The 27664-nt window shown below is 35.6% G+C and overlaps 1 protein-coding gene across 5 annotated transcripts; it reads right to left on the bottom strand.

The window, feature by feature from the left end:
• Nucleotides 1–27664, bottom strand: LOC139978949 (solute carrier family 35 member G1-like). 5 transcript variants are annotated; one of them, XM_071989537.1, is made up of 4 exons: nt 23794–27664; nt 4803–4907; nt 4386–4527; nt 1–2642 (listed from the first exon to the last, which is right to left on the bottom strand). In XM_071989537.1, the coding sequence occupies exon 4, from the start codon at nt 2411–2413 to the stop codon at nt 1385–1387; it is 1029 nt and encodes a 342-aa protein (XP_071845638.1). In that variant the 5' UTR covers nt 2414–2642; nt 4386–4527; nt 4803–4907; nt 23794–27664; the 3' UTR covers nt 1–1384. The 5 variants fall into 5 exon arrangements, with proteins under 5 accessions (XP_071845638.1, XP_071845635.1, XP_071845636.1 ...); XM_071989534.1 differs by lacking the exon at nt 23794–27664 and having other exon boundaries at nt 4803–5071; XM_071989535.1 differs by lacking the exon at nt 23794–27664 and having other exon boundaries at nt 4815–5071.

Here is a 27664-nt window from a genome sequence, read left to right as displayed (position 1 = left end):
ATCACCACAACAGATGTTTATTTCAAATAACGATAGGAAATTGCTATATAATGGTAATTTATCCTTTAGTCGTTATAAATAACTTATTCTTCTATTTTCTACCTTCGACTTGACCAGTAATTAAATATACTATTATATTTCAATATTGATTTGATATACGTTATTCATAAGCAAAGGACCCGACAAAAATATCCAGCATAAACAGTATCCTCATAGAAATATGAAGTTGTATATATTTATTGATGTAATTTAATATCCTATATAATAAATAACTTAACTTACATTATTCGACTATGGAAACAATACTCCCAGTTGGAAGACGAAACAAGTTCCTTTTCTTCCCCATATGCAGTTGATTCAGAATATTTCATTTGTCACTTTCACTCCACATATAGGAGAAGATTTCTTCTATCGAAATAACTATTTCAACACTTTCTAGTTTCATATATACAAATTCTTCAAACTTCTGTCACCATAGAAACACTTTCATATGCAGCAGAAGGAACACAGAAAAAAAACACAGAAAAACAAAACCCAAAACAATGGTTATTGTGATGCATGGTCGGTTCCAAAACGCCATAATACCATTATGCTAGACAACAACTTTCACTGAATGTAACTTTATTGGACTATCCGTCAATGAAAGAGATATCAGGAATAAAAGATCAATATTGCCTTGTTTATAGCATAATGCAACTATACTATCCCTAAATCTAACTGTATTGAACATTTCCGTCAATCAATCAGTTATCAGGAACGATTTCACTTAAACACAACACAACACACAAATAAAACAAACAATATTATAATGACATTTAAAACATTTAAAAGTACTAATTCTACCAAAATCAAAACACTCTGTTATTCTCTTGTTTTTGAATCTACTGCTGGGGGATACAGGGTTTACAAAAGGAGGAGGTGCGTAGCCCTGGTGTTGTTGAAGCCGCGTCCCATCTTAGGGGCGTCTAGTGGGGGAGGGAAGGGGGTCCGAAAACTGCATTCCAAGGAATATTCAGGCTATACAAGTTAGGTCTATAGTTTGGTCTACACGCAACTGTCCTAATAACTACCTTTGTTTTAGGTGGGGTTAATAGGGCCGGGGAATGTGTCCCCACCCCCCACACACACCAGGGGTGTACCTAGACTTCTTTTTTTGGGGGAGCCTAACGCTTTCCCAGTGGGGGGGGGGTGTGGAAAAGCACATGTTTAGTTTAGCGGGCTAGGGCGACGACACACGACCTCCAAGATGTTAACTTTCGTTGCTTCTAATGACACCCGCGGCTTTAATACACCGGCTATAGTATTGTAAAAAGAATTTATCTATGAATAATTTTATCAAATTTCATATATGCTTGGTAATCAAATGATAAGTTCGATTGAATTATTATTCAGTTTCTGATTGATAAGCAATACCGACTACAGAAAGTATCACGAGTACAGAACCTACGATACCGTAAATATCGGGCATAACTGATAAAATCAAGAATTGTAACAAAAACGCAATGGGTATTTTGATTGCGCCAACAGCGGTGACATGGAACGCCGATTCTGTCCAAAGGGCCCAAAATATGCAGACATTAGCCAGGTAGGATGCAATCCCCTCTGAAATTAAAATAGCTCTTTTAAACCAACTGTCAAGAATACTCCAGTTACCGAAGATGGTGCAACTAACCCCGGAAATTATAGCTGAAGTGAAAGCATTGTAAAACACAGCTGTTTGAGGGTCGATTTTTTGAACTCCAATCAATCGTTTCGCTAATGAATTTGAAGCAGCAAATAAAGTCGAGCTGATTGCTAACAAGATTCCTTCGATTAAAGTATCTTGGGGTCGAGTAAACAGATCTACTGGATTAGCCAAGATTATTAGACCAGTGAAAGTCAGAAAAACAGAAGCTACATCAAGTCTTGAAAGTTGCTCGCGTAAAAAAAGTGCTCCAAATATAGCAACAAACACTGGGCGCGTGGATATAATTGCGGTAACGTAACCTACCTCAAGGGTCTGATATGATATTAATAACAGTATTGATGACACTGCGTGAGTTGTTCCAGAAGATACAATGAGACCACATTGTGACCAACTCACTTTAAACGAGCTAAGTCCCTTCCACAAAAGAAAAGGTATACTACACAAACACATCACTGTTCTTTCTATGCAAGCCATCTCTAGCGGATGAATGTCATCAAGTAAAACTTTGCTCATAATTCCCCTTAAAGCATTCAAAACGGCAGCTATTACTATAACACCGAGTGTCTTTCTTGAATTCATTTCATGTAGCACCAATTTACTTGCGGCGTACAGTTTTGATATACATAAATGCTTTTTATCAGTTAACTCGGAGTTGGAAAGTAACGATTCTTGCTCCTTCTTGAGATATTCCTGGTCCATAATGCAAAGCCTACTTCCGGTTGTCATCTGATCGTTTCAATGTGTATGAACTTAAAATCTTTCAGATTTTCTTGATCAATATCAAAATTTGTTGCTTTTATGTCAATTTGGCTATGTCCATACAAGTCCTGTAGATAAAATCTACACGCAGCGCCACCGTTGTTTGAGTACCCACTACTTCTTGTTGACCAAACTGCTGGCCTTTCTTTGATCTTACCGTGCGCTAACTGTGTCAAAGTCCGTCAAATGTATTGCACTGTAATGAAACGTGGAATCAGGGAGTTGTTATGGAAAATACAGGAAACTGTATGCTGCATGTATACGTATATATATATATATATATATATATATACATATATATATATATATATATATATATATATATATATATATACATATACATATATATATATGTATATGTATATATATATATATATATATGTATATATATCTATATCTATATTTATATATATATATATATACATATATATATATATAGATATAGATATATACATATATATATATATACATATACATATACATATATATATATATATATATATATATATATATATATATATACATGGATTTCATTACGTTACTTCCCAAGCTGTGTTGAAATTACAACCTATATTTCTATACCGTTTAACATTCTGTAAGATATAATATGTGGAAACTGATTTTGATTTGTTTTGTGCGTAATTACACTCAGAATCACGCATTTGTTGACAATTCTGTCGAACGTTTGTGTTAGAGACAAATCGGAAAAGGATGCTCATTAACGTACCTTCGGTCTTCTGATAGAATCGATGGTTTAGCCAGTCAAAATAGGTTACATGCAATCAAACGAAACTCGAGTTGGGGGAGGAAATATTGAGATGAGGCTTTCCAGTAACGGTATGAAATATTTTCTCTTTTACATAAGTTTTACTTGAATTGGAATATACTGTAATAAACATTTTCAGTTCACGAACTGGACTAGAACTTGGGTGTCATTTCACAGGAGGTGAAACTATATACATGTTATTAGCACTTAAATGAAGTATCACGCTTTCGGGGGTTTAGAAGGGTGAGGGGCGTTGCTGCCAATTTTGTTAGACAACACTATGTTTGACTGTCGATTTACCGGTGACGAGATAACTCATTGTTTAATCGTCATTGACGCCGACAACATATTACAACTTATCATTAGATCCATTTGTCAATTAAGATTAAGATTTTGAGATAAAATGTCACAATTTCAAGATAAAACGTTTGTGGATAAAGGTAATAAATTTTGGGATAAAAACGTTATCATTTAAAAAAGTAACATCAGAAGTATGAGATACTGAATGTCGAAACCGTGAAGGTAAGAAAACTCCGAAATTTCGAAAGAAAATGTCAGATTTGTGGAAATTTCAAACTTCACATTTTGAAGATGTAATGCAGACATCTTTAGATTTCACAAAGGTCACAAAGGTCTCAATTTTCGAGATGAAACTTGTGAAATAAAATTTCGAAACTTTTGATCAAATATCAAACGTTTGAGATAAATTGTAGGAATATTGAGATGAAAAATTGTGAAGTAGAGGGAAATTTGCAAATTTCAAGTACAAACGCAGAAAAAATGTCAATTTTTGGGCTGAAATGTTAAAATTCGCGATTAATGTAAACTATCACAAATTTTTAGATGAATTTTTGATACGTTGAGATGAAACGTCAAACTTTTGAGACAAAACGTCAAGGTACATTAGAACAAAACATTTAAATTGTTGACGTAAAACGTTAACATTTTCATATAAAATGATTCAATTCTGAGATAAGACGTCAAGATATTGAGATGAATGGTAGAAATGTGGATACAGTTTAAGATACAATGTATAGATGGTCACCGTAGCATCTACAAAAATATCAAGACCAAAACAAATGAAACTCGATAAGAATATTTAGAAACTATCGGTGGTCCAGACCAATTAGACTTGGAAATAAATTCAATAAAATTAGGACTTATCTCTCTCACATAAAACTGGTTGTTATAGAGAACAAGGAGTATCTGAAAATGCTTGAGCTTCTGCGGCCCATCTAGACCCCCACTAGGGCTCTGCGATACATTCAAGAGTGTATCGCCTCTTTCCGACAGGTATTTTCGCGCTCCAAAATCGCTAAAAAGGAGAACAAGAATTATATAAAATGGCTGCAGCTTCTAGGTGCCCTACATTCAGGCCAATAACAATACACAGTTATGATTATAAAGCAGTTTACAGCTAGTTTCTCGTGGTGTGCACTTTATACAGGTACCTTACTTTCAATCCCAAAATGTTTGTCCCCACAACTGTTTGCTTTCCCCCACACCTCACAAAATCACCCCCCCCCCCAACTTTAAATCATAAATTTAATTGTTAAGCTATATAAATGAATATAAAGAACAATGTCTTACATTATGTCTTACATTAAGAAAGAAACTAATTCTTTTCTGCAGGCTCAGCAACGATGAAAAGGAGTTGAAATTTGCTTTGGAACAGATATATATCGGTCTATCTCGCTGTAATGGAAAATAACGAATTAAAAATGATATCACATGGCGCATATATAGAAACCTCACGACAATTATATCACATGGCGCAGATATAGAATCCTCACGACAATTATATCACATGGTGCAGATATAGAATCCTCACGACAATTATATCACATGGCGCATATACTGAATCCTCACGACAATTGATCGGGTGATTTACATTCTAACAGACGAAAACTAAAATAGATATTGAATTAAAACTTGACATTTTATTCACATATACAGGTATTTTTCATGTACTTGTATTTATTGAAGTGATCTTAGCATATATGAAGGATTTCTTCAAGACCGGAAACAGTTATGAAGATTTATATGATTATTTGACCTTTTTCAAAAATCACCTGTGGTTCAAATGTTCTAAAACGACCAGTACTGACATTAATATGTGTTTATGAGGTGGCTGGTAAAATCTACAGCAGCCTACGCTCACAGTAACACTACCAGATTGTAAGCTACTACAATATCATATGTCAAGAATTAGGGATCAGGCCAGTACGGAGAGGGTGGGGGTAGTGATGACATTTTCAGAGTCAGGAAAGTGTCTTCCAGCTACCCCAGGGTTGTTATTAGTAAACAAAAATATTTCAAGCTACCTGAATACACCATGCAACATATACGAAGGATAAAATAGCAGCAATTACAAAAAAAACATGATTACATCTGTTACAGTTAGAAGACATTTTAATTTGTAGCAACGCTCAACGTCTCATTTATATCCTGAAAATCAAACTTTGTATGCATCTGCTTTAATGATTTATATAACGAGTTTAGTTGCCTTTTGAATGACGAATTGCCAAGATTATATCCGGTGACAAAATATACTATGAAGTATTTGCGGACACTTTGTACCATGACATTTCGCCCGACCGGACTATAGTTGATGTAAAAAGGGGGAGGGGGAGGGAGGAGGCACAATTTTCAACAGATAGGGTCCGGCCGGAATAAATGTGCTAGAACATAGTGTACCCCCGGTCACTCTGTACAGGGAGACACTCTGTACTGGTACACCGGCGCAATCACAGGAACGAATCGCTCATAGCGTGATGAATCGTAAGGATCGACACAGTGCATTTGGCAAAGGCAAATTGGCAAATTAACATACACGTCAAGGTGGTTAGGCCATTCGCTTAGCACAGTGCTTCCATGGTAGGATGTCATATTTTGGAAATTTGTAAACAAATTCTATTTTCTTCTTTCCGCGAAAGCCCAGAGTTGATTTGGTACATGTAATACAAAGGATACATAAGAGCCCTATTTTCACATTAAGTACAATGAAAGGATGAGGAAACAGGAAAAGCACAATAATAATTGTTTCTATCACATACTTTATTGCCGATTTTGTATAAACGGGATATTGTGTCTTTATCAAATAATCGGAATCGGAATTGTCCCGATTATGAAAAATATGATCGGTAATCGGCATTTTCTGTTTTAGCATTTAATCGATTGAACACTACTTAGGATCACAAGGACTTCAATGTTTTCCACATAGAAGTCAAGTCTCTGAGGTCTGGCCTAAAGTCAAGTCTCTGAGGTCTTGCCTAAGGTCCTGTCTTAAAGCAATTGAATCAAGTCAAGTCTCTGAGGGCTGGCCTGAAGTGAAGTCTCTGAGGTCTGGCCTAAAGTCAAGTCTTAAAGCAATTGTATCTAGTGAAGTCTCTGAGGGCTGGCCTGAAGTCCTGTATTAAAGCAATTGAATCAAGTTGAGTCTCTGAGGGCTGGCCTAAAGTCAATTCTTAAAGCAATTGAATATAGTGAAGTCTCTGAGGGCTGGCTTGAAGTCCTGTCTTAAAGCAATTGAATCAAGTTGAGTCTCTGAGGGCTGGCCTGAAGTCCAGTCTCTGAGGGCTGGCCTAAAGTCCAGTCTTGAGGCATTTTAATCAAGTTAATTCTCTGATCGCTGGCCTGGAGTCTAGTCTCTGAGAGCTGGCCTGAATACAAGTCTCAGGGATCTACTGGCAGTCTAAGTCATTTACTCAAGTGGACAACACTTTCTTCAATAACAAATACATACATTAGTTTGATGCTTTTTTCAGTGTCACATGGTTTAGTTTCTGTGTGAGAGGATTTCACCTCACAATCAGTGTTCTGCATGGAAAGTATTTATTTGCTCTGTCCTACTAAGAGCAACCTAACAATACAGTCTGATATTCTCAGTGCAGTGTTCAACTAAAATGGTAAAAGCATTGTTCACATTGTTGACACAATTGGTGGCAAGGAGTGACCTTCTTCCATTGTTTCCCACTGTTTTTCAGGAAGTTGTTAAGGTCTTTCTGGTTGGTATCTTCTTTGTTGGCACTTTTGAAGGTAGCATAATGATGCATAATTTAAAAAAGCACCATCTGACCCTATGCTGTGGTATAGGGTACATGTATAGGGCCTAAATATACTGTTGGTGAACAGGAATATATTATATAAAAGTTGTGTTATGATAATAATACAAGGTTCGGTGAAGATGTACAGAAAAGGTAATTAAACCAACAGTAGCCTAGTACACCAGTTATTATATTTTATTCATTACAGCCATTATCGTTTGGCTGTATGTTGAGCCTTTAGTTCACTTCATAGTTTGCATTTCCCATGGACATTCCTCAGGCCGATTCCTAGGAGACTGGCATATGGTAGGAAAACCAGGTCAGTATGAAGAAAGACACTTTCATTGAGTATTCCTGTAAAACGTAACCACAGCAACTATATATGGATCCAGGGGCGTATCCAGGGGGGCGCAACAGGCGCGCGCCCCCCCTATTGGCCGTCACCAAAAAAAAAAAAGTTTAGCAAAAAAAAAAAAAAAAAAAAAAAAAAAAAAATTGATGACGACCTTTATATGAGATGTCGGTGATCGCTCAACCCCCCCCCCCCCTCCCGTATGCTTTATTTTTTGTTTGCCAAAAAAAGGTTCTGGCGAAGTTCGGCGGCATAATAGTTTTAGAAACATAGATGGTAATTGTGTTTGTATTATCACTATAAACACTAAATGACATGCCAGCCATACTAAATTGTGCATTTTGTGTCCATATTTACTGGAAATGTTGCTTATTATTAAGGTCGAAAAATGGATCACATATGGCCATGGGCGGCGATCCTGGGTGGAGGGGGGATATATCCCCCCATGAAAATGGGTGGAGGGGATGTAATGCACCATATCACCCCCCCCCCCCACCAAATGCCAGGGATAAGAATATTTTCATGCCTACATTTATGCATCTTCGTTAATGTACGGCTCTTGTTTAGCTTCATTTCTCGCCTACCATAAACGCAGTGCGATCTTTTCAAATAAAGCGTCTTTATAAAGCAAAAATAGTTGACTGTAGGCTTCATTGGCCCTATAACAACAAAATGTATTATTGCGCCCACGGTATTGATATAGTACATATATGTACCCTCATAGTATTCATATAGGCCCTATAGTAGGCCTACACACGTACATGTTCCCTCGAACAGCTGAGAATCTCATGTAACCAGGGTAATGCTTAATACACGTTTCACCTGGATGCCCTAGCAATCGGTACCTAGGAATGTAACTATGTGTAATTGTGTATTGCATGTGTATAGGCCTATACTAGCCTGCATGAGGCCATTTTCTTCATCGAATAATATAACAGAGCTCTCGAACATTCTAACGTTGCGCCTGAAACAAGATTGACAGGGGCAATTTTCCCAAAATAACACCCGAAATTAAAAAAAAAAGTATTTTGGATCCTGATTATGAGATATTTCGGACATGACATCCCTATTTTAAAGTTGGGTATATGCCGCTTGGAAACCTCGGGAAGTGCCGTTTCCGGCCATCTAGAGGGTTTGTTAATCCCAAAATTTTCTTGTACGCTTCGCGCCATATGGTGGCGCTACGCTTAGATAGTCAACAAGGTCATATCCCCCCCCCCACTCGGAAGTACGGATCGCCGCCCATGCATGTGACACCATTTTGCATTTCAGCCCTTCTTTGAAAGCAAAAATTGTACACCCCTCCCCTTAGACCCATACCCCAGGACGGCGATCATTCATGCCTGGCGCCCCCCCCCCCTATTGGAAAATCCTGGATACGCCCCTGTGGATCTATGTCAACTATCTGCCAACTGTTAGGCTCAAAACCCAGGATCTTCTGTGAAGACTTAACCACCCCGACTCACCAGATCCCCACCAATTCCATTTGAAGCTCACAATGTGTGGAAGGTAGATTCATGGAATTGATGTTAAAATATGAATTAACACATCTCAGTCAGCAAGTTTGAAATCTCAAGTGTGGAAATGTTTAATAGTTCATTATTATCCACATTAATGAGTACCTTGATCTTCCCTGTGGATACTGTCTTTGTCTTATTATGGGTTTACTGCTTCATGTGAGAGGCATTACTCTCCTGGATTTTTCGCCTCTCCTTTTTTGGTCTGTCTTGGATGCTAACATGAATACGACTCCAGAAATTATATTTGCAATATTCTTCTGTAACTACTTTGAATTTCTGGTATTGGTCAATTTTGACATTATTTTCATTGCTAGTAGTTCCTGGTGAATTGCTCTCCCATCGAAGATACTAAAATAAAACAAAAATTGTGGTAGGCCTGTGATCCATTCGAATGGGGGAGGGGGGGGGGGGGTTACTGGCCCAAACTTGGTGTTCTATTCACCAAACCTATGCATACAGTGTACATATTGTCATATATGTCTTTGTTAATTTGCTACATTTTGCGGGCAACAACATTTGCTGATCTGACAACCGATATGCAAAACCTGGTTGTAAAATCCTCCAAAAATCCTGGGTGATTTGGACTACGGCAGGGCAGGGTTCATATTTAACCAAAGCCAAGAAAAATCTTTTTATAGAGTACTTATTTTCAGTTTAATTGTTTTCCATATAGATCTGTATAGAATTAGGATATTATAATATCTTAAATTACCTTTACTTAGATATCAAATTCCAGTCGATATTTTGAGACAAACGTTTAGACAGGATGAATGATATGAAATTAATAAATGCCATATAACTTCTTGTAAATCAGTACATTTTACAACAAATTTTCTAAATGTGTTTTTGTTACGAAAGTAAGTTTCTGTTCTTTTCGGACAGTCTGTGTAATTAGCTCATCTCTTTTACATTCTTCTACAGTGGTAAAAGCAGCAAAAGTGGATCATGTCACATCACTCGTTTTCTTGTCAATATTGTCAAAGTTGTCACAAAAATGAACAATATCTACTACTAGTGTAAAATATAGATCTGATTATAAATTGAGTTAGTTTCTGGTTAAAAGATTGTAAATTTTTAATTACAAACTTCATCAAATCATTTCAGTTAGTTTGCTCAGTTTGTCTCTAGTTTAGAAACAGGTTATTAAGTTTCAATTTTGCACATTTCAACTTTATCTTCATCCTATCAATTTCAGCAATATGTTAATGACCTCAATAATCATACAGACTTTTGCAAGCTACACAGAAGCATTATATTCATCATTTGCAAATCTGCTATGTAACCTATTATAACATCACATCAATAAAACCTTGTAAGGCTTGCAGGTCGATGCAGAAAGCCAAGGTGGTTAATCACTCAGAAATCATGCTGGTATAATATCAGACATGTTAAAGGTTTTCTCCATGCACCAGTGGCATACCATGAAATTATTGCTACTTTTTTCAGAGACAATTAGGTCTGTTGACATCTGTTCAACTTTTCACCATTTTACCAAACTTTGAGTGGAAATCGGTCAAAAACACCTTAGAACTTCATTTTTCTTGAAGTAATGAAAGATCCAATCTGCTGTATTCTAACATTATGTCTCTCTGTGACTATTGCACCTGCCGAAGTAATAAACATGTCAGGAATTTTCAGTAATTTTTGTACACAGTTTGAAGTAAACTTGATTTGTATAGCTTATAATGTGAGAGCTGCATTACTGATAGTAGCATATAAATGTAAGCAATGTACTAAAAATAAAATGTATGGATAAATTGCTCAGGAGATAAGCCAACTACCAACACATAGAAATCACTGGAAATATGACATCACTCTTTGTCTAAGTAAAATGCATTTACTCAGTCATTGAAATAATAATATAAAAAAAATTAAATAGCCAATTAAAGCATGTAATCAGCTCTGTCCCCCAAATAGCCAGATAACTGCTTAAACTTGTTGACGTCATGGACAAATTTAGACAACGGGCCATGTTTACGATATGGTTTGCAGTGTTGATTAACAAACTTGGCTTTAAAAGAAATTTCTGTTTGATTTATTTCTCAATTGTGGTGAAACTTCGCCAAAGTGAGAGATTGCATTATGATTTACAGTCTTTAATATTTGGGATTCTAACTTTTACATGGATATCTTCAACATGTTTCATTGGATCGTTAACATTCTCGTGCCAGCTTCTGATCAGTGCCTTTGCCTTCATGTTAGAGCATAGCGTGGGATTCCGTCCAGTTATCGTAGTGGCCACTATTCTTTGTGCTTTGGGTATCTTTTTGTCTGCCATAGCAACAAGAATGCTCTTTCTTTACCTTACCCTTGGATTACTGTATGGCAGTTCATCTGGCATCTGATTCCATGCTACCATTTGTGTATTACTCCAACACTTCCTACTCAAAAACACTCGGCCTACAGCAGTACTACTACTGGGTTCAACAGTCGGTAAGACTTTTCTCACAATTTGTTGTCCTTGCACTAGGGTTTCCACATGTCTATAATTCCCAGACATATACATATTTCTATCTTAATTGTGCATGTACTTTGATGTAGAAAACATCTGTTTCTAGGGTGGTACTACATACCAGGAGTGTTTGAATTGCCAATATATAGAAATGAACAGTCCTTCAAACACTCAGATCTCACACAGACAATTCTGTTGAGTTGGATCTTTGGCCATTCTAATTGACATCATCAAGGTACCCTTCAAATCAATTCTTTTGCCACATTGAGGGCATTTGAATTTGACACCCTTCATCAGACTGACATTTCTTAGTGCATTATATAAAATATGGCTACTGTATCTTGTGCCCCAAACAAGCAGAAACCCATGTAACAATCAATAATTTTCCCAACTGAGACTATTGGCTTTAAACTGAGTATGTGACAGATTAGGTCTGAGAAGACCAAAAGTAAAACATGTCACAGAATCATAAATAAGCAGCTAGGCCTACTTTAGTGTCTCAAACAATTAAAAATAAAATGTCTGCAAAAATACCTACAAAGATAGCTTATTGGCTTTTGTTACATTACGACTCCTCTAGTACTAGGCATATACTATACAGTAGCTAGGTGTGCGCGAGTCCTCAGCAACTCACGGCTACTTTGAACTGCTAATCGATTAACGCAGTTCGTATATTTTCCCAATTATTTATCTTGTCTTTTTAGCTGCAGATTGGTGCACAAAAAATATTGCTGTTACTACTTCACGCTTTCTAAATCAAAGCGATCTCTAACGCAATATAAATCTAAGATTGAAAGAGAATCTATCTTCCACTGCAACTTGTATTGCCAGTAAAAATCTTTCCACAAAACATAGCAGCAATAACAGCAAACTTGTCTCAAAACTGAAATCTGTAGAAAGGTAGGAATGAAAGAATATGTGACCTCGTAACTAAACTGATGATGTTTTATTATTTACAGGTTCTTGACACCTTAAGTTGTCATTTCCTTAGGAAAAAGGTGTCTGACTTTTTCAATATTCAAGGATTTATGCTGCAAGTGATTTCTGTTGTTAAAGCAGTTACTTGAGCTGGTTTGCAGAGTGATCCCTCTTGCGATCACATTCACTCAAATCAAGCAATCAAATAAGGAACTTATATCGCACCAAATCTCCAAGTTTAATCAAAGCTCATTGGCCCTTGGTCAAGAAACTGCTATTGAGAACAGATTTAAATCTCCACAGAATACTGTAGTGTTCAGATTTTGTGTAGCACTTTAAAGGCTATGAACTTTGTCCACGTTGCATGGCATTTGCATTGCAATACTGGATTAGTTATTCCCTGGTCTCTGACGGCATTGTTGCTTTGATGTCACTGGGAAGAAATTGTGGTAAGGTCTTTTCTTTTTCCACATTTTTCAGGTGCCTTGGTTTGTAGCCAGCTGCTAGAAACGACGCTAACATCCTTTGGCTGGCGGATATCAATGTTTCTTGGCCTCCCTTACCAGCCTCATTACTCTTTTCTCCTGTCTCACCTTATCCACGGACCAACCATTCCCACGAGGAACACATCACAAAAACCATGAGAAGAAGGTTCAATCAAACAGTTTTATCTTTGGTCAAGAAGAAAGAGGCCCAATACAGTGGTAGAAAGGTTGATGCGAGCAGACTTGCGAATTATTCATCCTCTGTGGAAAAGGAACTTGATTAGAAATAGAATCACTTGATTAGTACACCCCTTGGAGAGAATGGAGTAGTTCTGATTTATCCAGCTCTTCCATAGACGACAGCAGTTAAAACATTCACATTGCTACCATAGTCAAACAAAAGGGGGTCAAAAGTAGAAAACGTTCCTTGACCTCCCTGTCTTGATAAGGCTATTGCCAAGTTGTGATGAAACTTGGACGAATGTGGATCTTTGCCGTTGCCTGTGGCATGGTGTGTGTATATCATTAATATAGTGAGTATTTACGTTCCAAAGGTGAAACCTTGCTTTTAAATGTTATAGTCTTTCTTAGATTTTATCCCACTATATACTGAAAAACATTGCAAGTAAAGTAGTGACGGTGTGATTTTTACCATAAATTTCCTGAGGTTTAATGGTATGATTTTGCCTCAATAACAGACCTTGAAAAATGTTCCTTTATCTTGAATTTATTGGGGCTATGCATCCACTGTCAATGTGGTTTATTTTAGTGCTACCAATTTAAGGATCTGTTTAATTTCTGTCGGTCAAAGGGAAGGACCTTTTTCAAGTGTTTTTTTGTTTAATGTATTTGAGGATTAAAATTCTTCCAGCTTGTATACCTGTCTTGTTGCTATATGTAACAGAGTACTTTTACATTTATCATCATGACACAACAGACCTGGATACGTTATCTGTCATGTGGTCTAGTTACACTACAATACGTTTTAACCTCATATGCATATTTAATTTTTATTAAATCTCATTTAACCATTTTGTTTTCTGCAGTTAGGTAAAAAATATACATAATAAGCTAGATGTAGAAATAGAAGATTGCTTGAGGTTTGGCTGATCTAAGACTAGTGTTTTTTAATTGGTGGTTGATCTATGTTTCTTTTCTGCTTAGTGTGAATAATGTGTCTCTTCGGTGTTAAAACAGAGGGTGCTGTCATATGTTTGCTATCTATACTGTTAACAAATCTCTGAATCAAAGTAGCATTATCCTCTGGAAGTGCTCACAAGCATGCAAAACACAGACTGGCTGATTTACTAGTTCAAGTTTCCACTTGCGCAATTTGGCTGAATGAAATAACATGCTTTAGAAGAGGCAAGTGAAATGTGCTTAAAACAATTAGATTGACTGTAACTTTAATAATTATGAACGACATTGTATACAACTAACTAGTGATGAAGTCATGGTAACGTTATGATCTATCAAAGTGTCCTGGAACTAGAAAGGACCAATATGACAACGCCCTCTATTAATGATAGTTGTGGCTGGAGAGCCCCATTAAAGTTACATTTCAGTGAATAATTATGTCTTATCTCATAGGCTAAAATGATATGCTAATTGGGTAATTTGCTACATAAATGCAAATAGTGATGTAGCAGACTCAAACAATCCTTGAGATTTTCTTTGTAATGTGAACACTAAATAAGGCTCTGAATTTATCATAAATCCATAGTTTGATATATTTGCCTCATTTTATATCAGTTATTTACAGTTACTATTAAAGTGTTGCTCAATTAGATGTTTGCTTAAACTTTTTAAGAATAATATTGGGTTCGTGGTAAATCTGTGCTCCTCTCAGCGTGATAAAAATATTTCATAGAGTTTGTGTAATTTGTGACTAGTATTTTTAAATATAAATGAGTAATTACTGCCATGTTTTTTTAGCATGGTATGAAGAGATATTGATGTTTCCCCGATTTGTGATTAGGGTCTAAGTGGGTATGGGTGTTGCTGATTGTAAAGCCAGTTTAGGGAATTAGTGGTCATAAATGATGCAAGCTGCTGTCAGCTTTCGAAGATGTTTCCTTATAGGTTTGACTAGTCTATGCATTACCCGGATTTTCTAGTGCCAAAAAAATTGATGACTTATGAGGAGAAAGATATTTATACTGTTAATTGACAGTACAATTTACATCTTGTTCCTAACCAAAGATACAATTGTTTGACCTGTTACTACATATAAGACTCCATTACTCCAGGATATGGTGTGTGATGTCATCATGACGAATGTTCTTCAACAGCCTTACTGTCTAATCATATTACTGGTGTTGATTTGTCCTTGTAATGTGGTACATTGAATGTTGTTTAATTTTTCATTATTTCACTTATAATTTCAAATAAGGTACCCGTATGGAGTCATAGAAGTCTTGTGGCATACATTTTTATCATAATCTATGATATTTTGATGTTCTGTGAAAATGCTGTATATCAGCTATCTATGGTTGCATCACATTGCCATCTAGTGTAGGAACTATATAGATTATTCACTTTAGTTACGTGTGGTATCGTAAACATGACTGCTCTACCACGTACCGTTTGAAATTGACTGAATATGGATATTTTGTGACTTAACAAGAACTCATGATGTGAGAAAGATAGTTTCAAGATCCATGTTAATCTAACAAAACATTGTAAAGTGATGTTAGAAAATTTGAAGTGGATTCTATTTTTTGAGGTAAAAAGATGTTTTAATTGAGCAGTAAAATTTGGTGGATGATGGTGCTCACAACATATTATAGTATTGCAGAAGGATTTTTAAGCCCAAATGACATAGTCTAGTTAAATTGTTTCATGTAATAAATATGTAAGGAGTAAGTTTACAATTAAGAACGTGCAGAGATATTACCTGCTATTAAGCTGTGAAATATCTCACAGTCTGAGTTTCCAACAATAACAATTTGTAAAATGTTCATAAGTTTGGTATGAAGCCATATAACAATAATTTAACTTTGCTTATTATGTATACGATTTGGGAACAATGGTCTGCTTTTGTTTGTTTTTGTTTATTGGTACTAAACTGCTGGCCAACTTGTTCTCTTTCATTATATTGCCATGATATTTCTTAGTATAGGTAAGCAGATTTTGTACAGTAATATTGTGAAGAATAATTCGTTGCAACTAATGATATTGCTGATCTAACAGAATAAACTAATATTTGTTTTCTTCCCTTCTTTATCTCCGTGTATTTTTCTTTGAATTATTTCACCCATATATAAAATCACTTCATGTTTAAACTATAACTTAAAAATGTTTTGTGCTTTAGTTTACCATCATATCATTATTGTAGTTTTTGTTGAAGCTTTATTTTAAGTTAAATTAATCTGTTACCAGACTCAACATTTAAAGGTCAACAAGGGTGCCTTCATGAAACATAATTCTGCTACTTCCAAGTAGAGTCCACCAAACTTGCACCAATTATCAATTTCACACATAAACTTAGCAGGGTTATAAATAAAAAAGGAAACATTGGATTAAAATTGTTGATACACAAAATGTTCTGTGTTGTACCATTAATGGGATAACTATCAAGTTAGGAACTCCAAAAGGATTGCAAGCATGTAGTTCTGTTTATTAGAATCAAGGAGTATGTGTGTTATTTTGTGCATATATTAAATGATTCGAGTCAAAATAATCGAAAAGTTGCAATCAAAGCAACTACATCTTAGGAACTATGTCAGAAGTAGGAGGATGAGGGGGCTGCAGCATGATGAACCCAGGCTGCAGGGGACATGTTTTATGTTCTGCCGTTTCACACAAGAGGCATTTTGCTGGTCTGCAGAGATAACCTCCATTGTTTGATATATTGATACAGCTTTGCTGCAAGGGATTTTGCCGCTGCTGCAGCATTTTTTTTTTGACAAAAAAGTATGATCTAATTGTATGAGTGACATCAATAGAGACCACATGATGGTCCTTGTAGGGTGAATGAAGTAGATATGACAATATCGTTTGCTGTATATATTGCTTTACCTCTGCATTGGTTTCATCAAGCCATTGGTTTCATCTTTTCTGTCAAGTGAGTGTCATGTTTGGTTTTTCTCATGTCTTCGTTTTTCATTGGTAAACAGTTTTTAGAGATGTGTTTGCTAAATACACTTTAGAGTTGTTTCGAGCAAACATATTTTAGAGTTGTTTTGAGTAAACAGATTTTAGAGCTGTTACCAGTAAACAGATTTAGAGTTGTTACAAGTAAACATATTTTGGAGTTGTTTTGAGTTAAGAGATTTTAGATCTGTTACAAGTAAACAGATTTAGAGTTGTTACAAGTAAACAGATTTTAGAGTTGTTAGAAGTTAACATATTTTAGAGTTGTTTCGAGTAAACAAATTTTAGAGTTGTTTCGATTAAACAGATTTTTGAGTTTTTTTGAGTAAACAGATTTTAGAGTTGTAACAAGTAAACATATTTTAGAGTTGTTTCGAGGAAACCGTTGTTATCGTTGTTACCAGGAAACAGATTTTAGATTTGTTTCGAGTAACTTAATTTTAGGTCAAGTGAAGTCGTTGTTGTTTTTATGTTTTTGAGTAAAATCATGGTCTAGGAAAAAGTATGGAGTGTGCAACGATTCAGTGTAGAAATGAGATGATATGACTAATTTTCAAGGTGTTTTTTATATACTATTTTTTAAAAGCAAGGTTGGATTTCATCCGAAGTAAGTTTTGCTGGTAGAGAGAATTGGTCACATACAAACTTTTTGTTTTTGTTATTCATAATACAGGAATAAAGAATGTTAAATAATTTTGTAACTTCGTATCTTGTGGTTTGCTACTGAAGTTTACAACACGGAGTTTGAATGAAGGTTTACAAAAACAGTTCAACCAGTGAGGTTTTAAGCTGCACATTAGATGGTCATTTACTATTGTCTTGGTCTAAATAAGGATAATAGTATTTTTTAAAGCACAATCTTTTTGAACCAAAACTCCACACAATATGTTAACATTACAGTTTGAAGTAAAACACCTACATATCATAGTAAAAATTTTGTGAATGAAAATCTTGTAATGAATGGATAAACAGTTGTTAATTTGATCTAACAACTGACTGGTTCAAAACTCACCGATCACATTATTAGTTGAGGTTTTTCATCCCCACCGTCATTGCATTGCCTGGTTAAAGGGACCCCAAGTCTCAACCCAATGCATACATGTGGCAGATTTCAGAAAAGATGATAAAATCATTTGTTACACATCATCAAGCCATTTCATGATTGCCGTTTAAGAGAAACAGTTTATAATATTATCAAGAAGTTATGCAACGGTAAAATATTCAATTGTTTAGTTACTGATATCTAGGGGCTTGAAGTTTGCTGGATAGAAGGTCTGTTATATTTTATGAATTAAAAACAATTTTTTTTGTAACTCTTGCATTTTAACGGTAATTGAAGGAAAATGAATAGTTTAAGATCTGGGTTTTTACGAGTCCTACCAAGAGTCGCAGATAGCATTGGGTCATTGGTGATACAAAAGAATAATTTTTTACTTTGTAATCCTACACATTTTGCCAAGAGAGCTGAAATGTGGGTGGTATTTAACATTTTGGAGGTGACCATATTACTAACCATAAGAGTGCTAGTTTTGATACTATTGTTCAGTTTTTATTTGACAGTCAGTTTATACACAATAGTAAAGAGAACTGTATGATGTCAAGAAACATTTTGTATATACCAAGGTGTAGAAGAAAGACGTGCCTCTGTATAATTCTTAATGTTAAGCAAACTGAAGAGAGCTGTCTCTTTCTTGTTTGTAAGATACTTCAACTCTCAGTCATACAAGGTGTAGAGGAAACCTTTTTGCCTAGAGCTGTATAATTATTTTATTTAAGACAACTGAAGAGAGCTGTCTCTTTCTTGTTTGTAAGATACTTCAACTCTCAGTCATACAAGGTGTAGAGGAAACCTTTTTGCCTAGAGCTGTATAATTATTTTATTTAAGACAACTGAAGAGAGCTGTCTCTTTCTTGTTTGTAAGATACTTCAATTCTCAGTCATACTTAGTTGTAGAGGAAACCTTTTTGGCTAGAGATGTATAATTATTTTTTTGGACAACTGAAGAGAGCTGTCTCTTTGTTGTTTGTAAGATACTTCACCTCAAATATAAGGAATAAGCAGTGGCGGAGCTAGGGGTATTGGTCAAGGCGGCCCAGAATGGTCTGTAGGGGCGCTTTCGACACTATCTAAGCGGAGCGCCACCACAGGTTGGCGCGGGGCGTACAGAATTTTTTTTTTTGAGTAAAGATACTTCCTAGATCGCCGGAAATGACCCTTTCCTTGCTAATTTGCAGATAAACGAAGAATAAATAGGTGTCATCGCCAACAAAATGTGACAAATGTCAATAGGTAGATGAGAGCGCAATAAAAATGTAAAAAATCGCGAATAAGTAAAAAGTGGTAAAAAGCTGAAAAGGGCGCCAGCAGTCCATTTGAGTCCGTCAGGGGGGGGGGCATCCCACCTCCTGACTTTATGGACGCTCCGCCACTGGGAATAAGTTCTACCTGAATAATTCTTAGTGGCAAACCAAACAGTTGTCTGTTTTCTGTTCAATACTACTACTAAGATACTATGAGAGTGCATAGTTTTGAAAAAAAATATGGGTAGGAAGGGGAGCACTGCTCAGGATTCATAAAGTACATAGTTTTACGCAGTAACAATTAAAACTTAAAAAAAAAATATTTCAGGCTTTCGTTTAAGTTTGCCTATGGAGAAGATCCTGCGATAATAAGAACGTCAGGGCCTGTAACTTCCTCCTCTAGCCTCCACATGTTTTTTACAGTAGAAAAGAAGTTTGATAAGTTTTTTCTTCTTTGGAAGATCAGAGGCAGTTAGATGTATTTGGAGTGCAAAAATAGGAACAATGCTCTTTTCATGCTTTTATTCCTTGCTGCAGGAAAAAAGTAACATACACGATGATGATTGTGTCTGTGTGTATGTATGTATGTATGTATGTATGTATGTATGTATGTATGTATGTATGTATGTATGTATGTATGTATGTATGTATGTATGTATGTATGTATGTATGTATGTATGTATGTATGTATGTATGTATGTATGTATGTATGTATGTATGTATGTATGTATGTATGTATGTATGTATGTATGTATGTATGTATGTATGTATGTATGTATGTATGTATGTATGTATGTATGTATGTATGTATGTATGTATGTATGTATGTATGTATGTATGTATGTATGTATGTATGTATGTATGTATGTATGTATGTATGTATGTATGTATGTATGTATGTATGTATGTATGTATGTATGTATGTATGTATGTATGTATGTATGTATGTATGTATGTATGTATGTATGTATGTATGTATGTATGTATGTATGTATGTATGTATGTATGTATGTATGTATGTATGTATGTATGTATGTATGTATGTATGTATGTATGTATGTATGTATGTTTGTATGTATGTATGTATGTATGTATGTATGTATGTATGTATGTATGTATGTATGTATGTATGTATGTATGTATGTATGTATGTATGTATGTATGTATGTATGTATGTATGTATGTATGTATGTATGTATGTATGTATGTATGTGTGTATGAATGTATGTATGTATGTATGTATGTGTGTATGTGTGCATGATGGATGCATTCTTACTTGTGGAGACATCTTATTGTATCTATTGTATTCCATAGACATCAAAGGTCATCAGATGTCAAAACTCGTTAGAAAAACATTTAACACTAATACAATTTACATAAACTTCATACTTGGTAGGTAGCATTGTTTACTTATTAGTGCAAGAATCAGGTTTTGTACAGGTTACCATTGGTCAAAGACTGAAAACTGAAAACTCCAAAAGTAAGGCTTTCATAAACCAGGCATGTGGATACACTTCAATACATGTTGTCATTTATATTATGCGTAGGGTTCAAAGGTCAGTTGAGACTGCTAGAGGCCAAAGTAAGACGATTTTGTAATCATAAGAATCCTATTGCTTTATCTGAAGGTCATTTGAGGTCAACAGACGTGAAAGTACAAAACCTTGTTAACTAGTTTCGTGATTTCCAGAACACTTGCTGGTCACTTGGAGTTTCGCAATGGTCAAAATTTGAAAATCTGGTTTTCAAAGTTATGTCAATATTCTCATGTGAAATATGACAAGGAATCATTAAGCCACTGAGTTCATTATACTATCTAGAATTTTGTTAATAAATAAAAAATTGTCAACTTTTAATAACAAATTAGTAACTTCTCATTAATTACCATTCCCAAAACTTTTCCTCATTCCAGTTAGAATCCTAGAAATTGCTGGAAAAACTCTATTTTTGGCATTCCATAGCAAATATGTTACCCTAATTGAAGTTCTGATGGAATGTGTTCTTTGCCTATTCTTTATGTACATGCGTAAGTTAAGTGCTCAAATCAATTTCATTTCTTTTAATGTAAACTTCTCAACAGTCTAAGAGAATTAGAATGAAGGACTGGTCTGTCCATTAAGAAAGAATCATCGGAACTTAGTGACTTCATATCATGTTTCTGTTGATGAAGTATGGCATCATAGCAGTATTTATTTGCATCGTTGATAGTTGTAGTTGTTAACTTTGCTTGCTTTGAGCAATGTTTATATACATTCTTTAAGCGGTGGTGTTACAAAATGGTACTATAATTTGATTGGCCACCAGGAATTAACAATTTGTTTGTTTATTTATAGGCTGCTGATACATTCATTATTTCTACATTCGATAAATAAATTCAACAAAATAAAGTGTTAATGAAAGCATTCGCGTGTTCGATTTTGTAGTGAATCAGTTCTGTTTCATAATATCAAGAATCCATTGAGACGAGACGTGCTTATTATATCGATTTTCTTGGCAACCACGTTTGATACCTTAGTCCTATCTGTTCGACCATGAATACAAATTGTTTGGAAACAGAATTATCAGCGTTTTTCTCCATCCAGCCATGTTTCTTTTCAACTCTTAAAAGGAGCATATTGCGTTAAATATATGTTTATTTAGCAATAAATACCAGCTTCCAGTTCGAAATTAAACCCATTAAAATGTAAAGTGAAACTAAACTTTACAAAATTTGCAATAAAAACGAAGAAGTCATAAATGAAACCAGTTTACAGAAAATCCCAAGCTCATTAACGGGTGCCTATCGTGAATCACGCCTGTGTCGGACGAGGTAGAGAAATACACCCTGGACACTGGTCAAATTGAACAACACGTTATTGTAGCGTCGCCGAATTGGAGATTTTAGGCACATAACGGAGGAATGTACCGCGAAAACCCTTAACTTTTTACTGGGCGGGTTGTGCCCCCCCCCCCCCCAAATAAACCGAACGCTTTGAAAAATGTGTATCTTCCCAACCCCTCTAGCTATAGAATAAGTTAGAATCAAGCTGAAATAAAGATCTATTCAAAAATGATATTTTTAGTAGTGCTATTGATGTTTATTTTCAACATTTTGGTTGAAATTTTGTTTTGATTCAAGAAGTGAAAAAATCTACATTTTGACTTTTTTTTCAAAGCAAATCTAGGCTCCACTAAGAACAGGCCAGCACCTTCATATAAATGTTCTTTATAAGTCTTCTTTACAAATTTATAGCAATGAATATCGGCATAGCGCTACCAATTTGTTGTCAGAAATATTTGCGAATTGAGTACTGTATGCGTGTATATGCTACGTGTATTGTTTATGTATTGTATAGCCTGGAGGAGGGCGCGTGCTCCAGTTCTTATGCCAATCCTTATATCTCGGTCATTTTCAACCAATTCCACAATTTTAGCTTCAAATGTTGGCCACTATTTTTGAAAATAAACCAAAAATAAGGAGGGGGGGTGGGGTGGGGCTACTATTGGTTGCATATTTGCACACATAGTTAGCTCAAAATTAGTGAACGTATCAGATATGAATTCAACAATTATTGTTACCTTTCCATTCATTTCAAGGTTCTTGTAAAAATATTCCTCTGAATTGATATAAATTGAGTCCAAAATAAATCACTTTCTGCTGAAACTAAACTAGTTAGTCCTGCAAGGCTGTAGGGTTAATGCACGATTCAAGTGCTTACAGAAAAGAACGAAGGCACAATTTGCAGAATACAATGCAACTAGAAAACTGATCCACGTTAGCCGGCTATGCCAACGTCAGATTGAGGAAGCGCAAACTGCTTAATCTGCTAACGTAGACAGCAGAGCCAGCTAACATTGGACAAAAGTATTTTTCATGCAAATCCAGTACAAAACTTGATGGATGGAAACAATAGGCTAGATGCGAATAGAATACTTCTAGATGCTGTGATCTCTTCAACTTTAGTTTATAATAACAACCGCAGACATACGGTATATCACTCGGGTTAGCTGCAACTATGGCAGTAGATAGTACGTCAATGTGCGTATAATACGAACGAAACAGGAGCATATAGTGTCTGACATCACGTAATAGAGATGATTTGAGTTTAAAACTTGTCATTAAGCCTCTGAAGAAGATTCTGCTAAGATCGAAACATCAGGCCCACTTACCTTTACACGCGCTTCAAACTTGAATAATAACGGTATGGTTTGCATGCATGCATAATTGTTTGGGATAACAAAATTGTCAATTTTTACGAAAAGTCTAATTACTCGTTATCTAGGGTTCGCCGAAGAAAACTTCTATCACGGTAATCTCTCTTTCATCAATAGCAACTTGTTAATGTGTAAATGACAACAGAGTGCTAAATATTCCAGATAAACGGAATATTGACATTTAAGCATTGGATTCATTTGAGAGAATGAAGACTTACTTATAGTAACTTGTTCTTGATGTCCACCCCTTCATACCCCGTAAAGTTACAGGTGGGCAAAGTGCGACCGGCGCCCTATATTCGCCCCGCACGAATTTTCTACGGCCCGCGAGGTTTTCAAAAGCTCCAAGCTTGCGGTGAGGAAAATCACGAAGGTTGGAACTATTAGCCGATCGTTCGAAGCAAGAACTGCACGACTATGATAGACCATACGGGAAGTAATTGCTGATTTAATGTCCGTACGAAGTAAATTATTACTGGTATTAATGATATTTAATACCGGCATCAATTCTCATCCAATCAGCATGCAGCTTCATTTGCCAGTAATAAATATAATTAATACCGGCATTATATATACATCAGCCTTATTTATTATCCATCCAAGAAACCAAACTTAATTATACTTGTCACCTAGAAACCCCTGGTTACATGATCTTCAGGAAAGACATAAATGTCACAAAGGTGGTATTTAATTGCCATCAAGTATCACATAAATGATATATATAACCCTGACCCTGAGCTTCAAAACCACAAGCTCTTGAAATTATTATTCCGTGTAACCTCCATAATATCACTATAATATCCTACTATAACCTACTAACATGAATCTATTATACTTAAGCGTAAATTAAAAAATACCATTATAATATGTGACCAATTCACCACATACACTTAGGGTGCACAAAAACTACTTTGTATGGTAAACAGCTTCTTGATATTATTGACGAACATGTCTTCCGTATTTTAAACAGTAACACTGTTACTAGAACTAGTTACTAGAAGTTACTAGAAACGACTGACAAACAGCAACTACTTGACTATATAATTACCAACAAATAGTTGGCCATTAAGGCTAGTAACCTACAGATCTAAAAAAAAATGAAATGGGCATTACCAAGTAATATCTCGTTTTTGGAACAGGTGAAGTTTTGGCATGTTTCCAGAAAGATGGGATGTGGTTTTGATCAATAGTTTCATTAAATATTACAGTAAAAATACCAGCTATCTCATCACAACAGTACTTGTATACCCACCATGGGATATTATCAAACCCTGAAGCAATTCCATGTTTAACAAGTCCAAACTGTTTTCTGACTTCTTTTTGGTCTATTTTGGGAACAGTATCAGCATTTCGATATGATAAATTTAGACTTATATTCTTATTAATTACATCGTTAAATCGTCCAAAATGGTTGCTTAATTCGCAACCTAAGTACTCAGTGATGTTGATATTGTTTTTACAGTTTCAGGTTTCCTTACTGATTTTTGATTTTAGAAACTTCCACAGAGACCCTGAGTCGCAGGTAATTTACTTGAAATACTCGCTTCTATACTTGTAAACATATTTATTGATGTCCCTCTGTAGTTTGTTTCTTTGTGTTGTGTTACCGGCCTCAATGGCTTCTCTTTTCTCTTTCTCAACTTGTCTGATATTGTCGTCTGCATGTAGTCTGGTTATCATCTCCCGAAATGGGTATCGACTTCGGAGGAATACAAATTGTTAGTTGTAAAATCAATATTACTTGAAACCCCTTAACCGTTTACTTATGGGAGGATTGTGACCCCCCCCCCCCCCCAAAAAAAAAACCTAACGCTTTGAAAAATATTTATCTACACAACCCTTCGAGCTATAGACTAAGTTTGAGTGTCAGAATAAAGCTGAAATACAGATCTATTCAAAAATAATATTTTTAGGGGCTATTGATGTTTATTTGCAAAATTTTGGTTGAAACTTTGTTTTGATTTAAAAATCTACATTTTGACTTTTTTTCAAAACAAATCTAGGCTCTACTAAGAAACAGGCCCGAAACTTCATATAAATGTTCTAGAACAAGCACAACACATAAAACAAATTACTCTGAAAAGATTAGGGCTATAGAGAATTTGAAATTTGAATTATTATCGGAATATTGTCACAAACCGAAAAAAAATTGTAAAACTCTTCAAGAAATCATCTCGGTCACCCTTCACCCTTTTTAAAAAAATTAATAAATATTAGAGTCTTCCTTACAAATCTATAGCAATGAATATCGGCATAGCGCTACCAATTTGTTGTCAGAAATATTTGCGAATTGAGTACTGTATGCGTGTATATGCTACGTGTATTGTTTATGTATTGTATAGCCTGGAGGAGGGCGCGTGCTCCAGTTCTTATGCCAATCCTTATATCTCGGTCATTTTCAACCAATTCCACAATTTTAGCTTCAAATGTTGGCAACTATTTTAGAAAATAAACCAAAAATAAGGAGAGTGGGGGGTGGGGCTACTATTGGTTGCATATTTGGATACATAATTAGCTCAAAATTAGTGAACGTATCAGATATGAAATCAACAATTATTGTTACCTTTCCATTCATTTCAAGGTTCTTGTAAAAATATTCCTCTGAATTGATATAAATTGAGTCCAAAATAAATCACTTTCTGCTGAAACTAAACGTTAATACTGCAAGGCTGTATGGTTAATGCACGATTCAAGTGCTTACAGAAAAGAACGAAGGCACAATTTGCAGAATACAATGCAACTAGAAAACTGATCCACGTTAGCCGGCTATGCCAACGTCAGATTGAGGAAGCGCAAACTGCTTAATCTGCTAACGTAGACAGCAGAGCCAGCTAACATTGGACAAAAGTATTTTTCATGCAAATCCAGTACAAAACTTGATGGATGAAAACAATAGGCTAGATGCGAATAGAATACTTCTAGATGCTGTGATCTCTTCAACTTTAGTTTATAATAACAACCGCAGACATACGGTATATCACTCGGGTTAGCTGCAACTATGGCAGTAGATAGTACGTCAATGTGCGTATAATACGAACGAAACAGGAGCATATAGTGTCTGACATCACGTCATAGAGATGATTTGAGTTTAAAACTTGTCATTAAGCCTCTGAAGAAGATTCTGCTAAGATCGAAACATCAGGCCCACTTACCTTTACACGCGCTTCAAACTTGAATAATAACGGTATGGTTTGCATGCATGCATAATTGTTTGGGATAACAAAATTGTCAATTTTTACGAAAAGTCTAATTAATCGTTATATGGGGTTCGCCAAAGAAAACTTCTATCACGGTAATCTCTCTTTCATCAATAGCAACTTGTTAATGTGTAAATGACAACAGAGTGCTAAATATTCCAGATAAACGGAATATTGACATTTAAGCATTGGATTCATTTGAGAGAATGAAGACTTACTTATAGTAACTTGCTCTTGATGTCCACCCCTTCTACGCCGTAAAGTTACAGGTGGGCAAAGTGCGACCGGCGCCCTATATTCGCCCCGCACGAATTTTCTACGGCCCGCGAGGTTTTCAAAGCTCCAAGCTTGCGGTGAGGAAAATCACGAAGGGTGGAACTATTAGCCGATCGTCCGAAGCAAGAACTGCCAGGCGCGAAGCCAGGGGGCTGCCCCCCCCCCCCCTTGAGCATATTTAAAAAAATTTTTTTAATGCTTTTATGATATTGCTAGTAAGATGCAACTTACAAGGCCTGGGAAGTGCCATCTCCAGCGATCTGGGAGGCATTTTCATCCAAAATGTTCTTGTACGCTTCGCGCCAATTATGGTGGTGCTACGCTTAGATAGTTTGCAATGCCGAATCTACAGTTTCGCCCCCCTTGGCAAATTCCTGGCTACGCGCCTGAGAACTGCACGACTATGATAGACCATACGGGAAGTAATTGCTGATTTAATGTCCGTACGTAGTAAAATTATTACTGGTATTAATGATATTTAATACCGGCATCAATTCTCAATCAATCACCATGCAGCTTCATATGCCAGTTATAAATAGAATTAATACCGGTATTAAATAGAATTAATACCGGTATTAAATAGAATTAATACCGGTATTAAATAGAATTAATACCG

This window comes from Apostichopus japonicus, chromosome 13, assembly GCF_037975245.1.
Source record: "Apostichopus japonicus isolate 1M-3 chromosome 13, ASM3797524v1, whole genome shotgun sequence".
Taxonomy (NCBI): Eukaryota; Metazoa; Echinodermata; class Holothuroidea; order Aspidochirotida; family Stichopodidae; genus Apostichopus; species Apostichopus japonicus.
The sequence above is the reverse complement of the archived record's forward strand: the minus strand, read 5'-3'. Positions and strand labels throughout refer to the sequence as shown.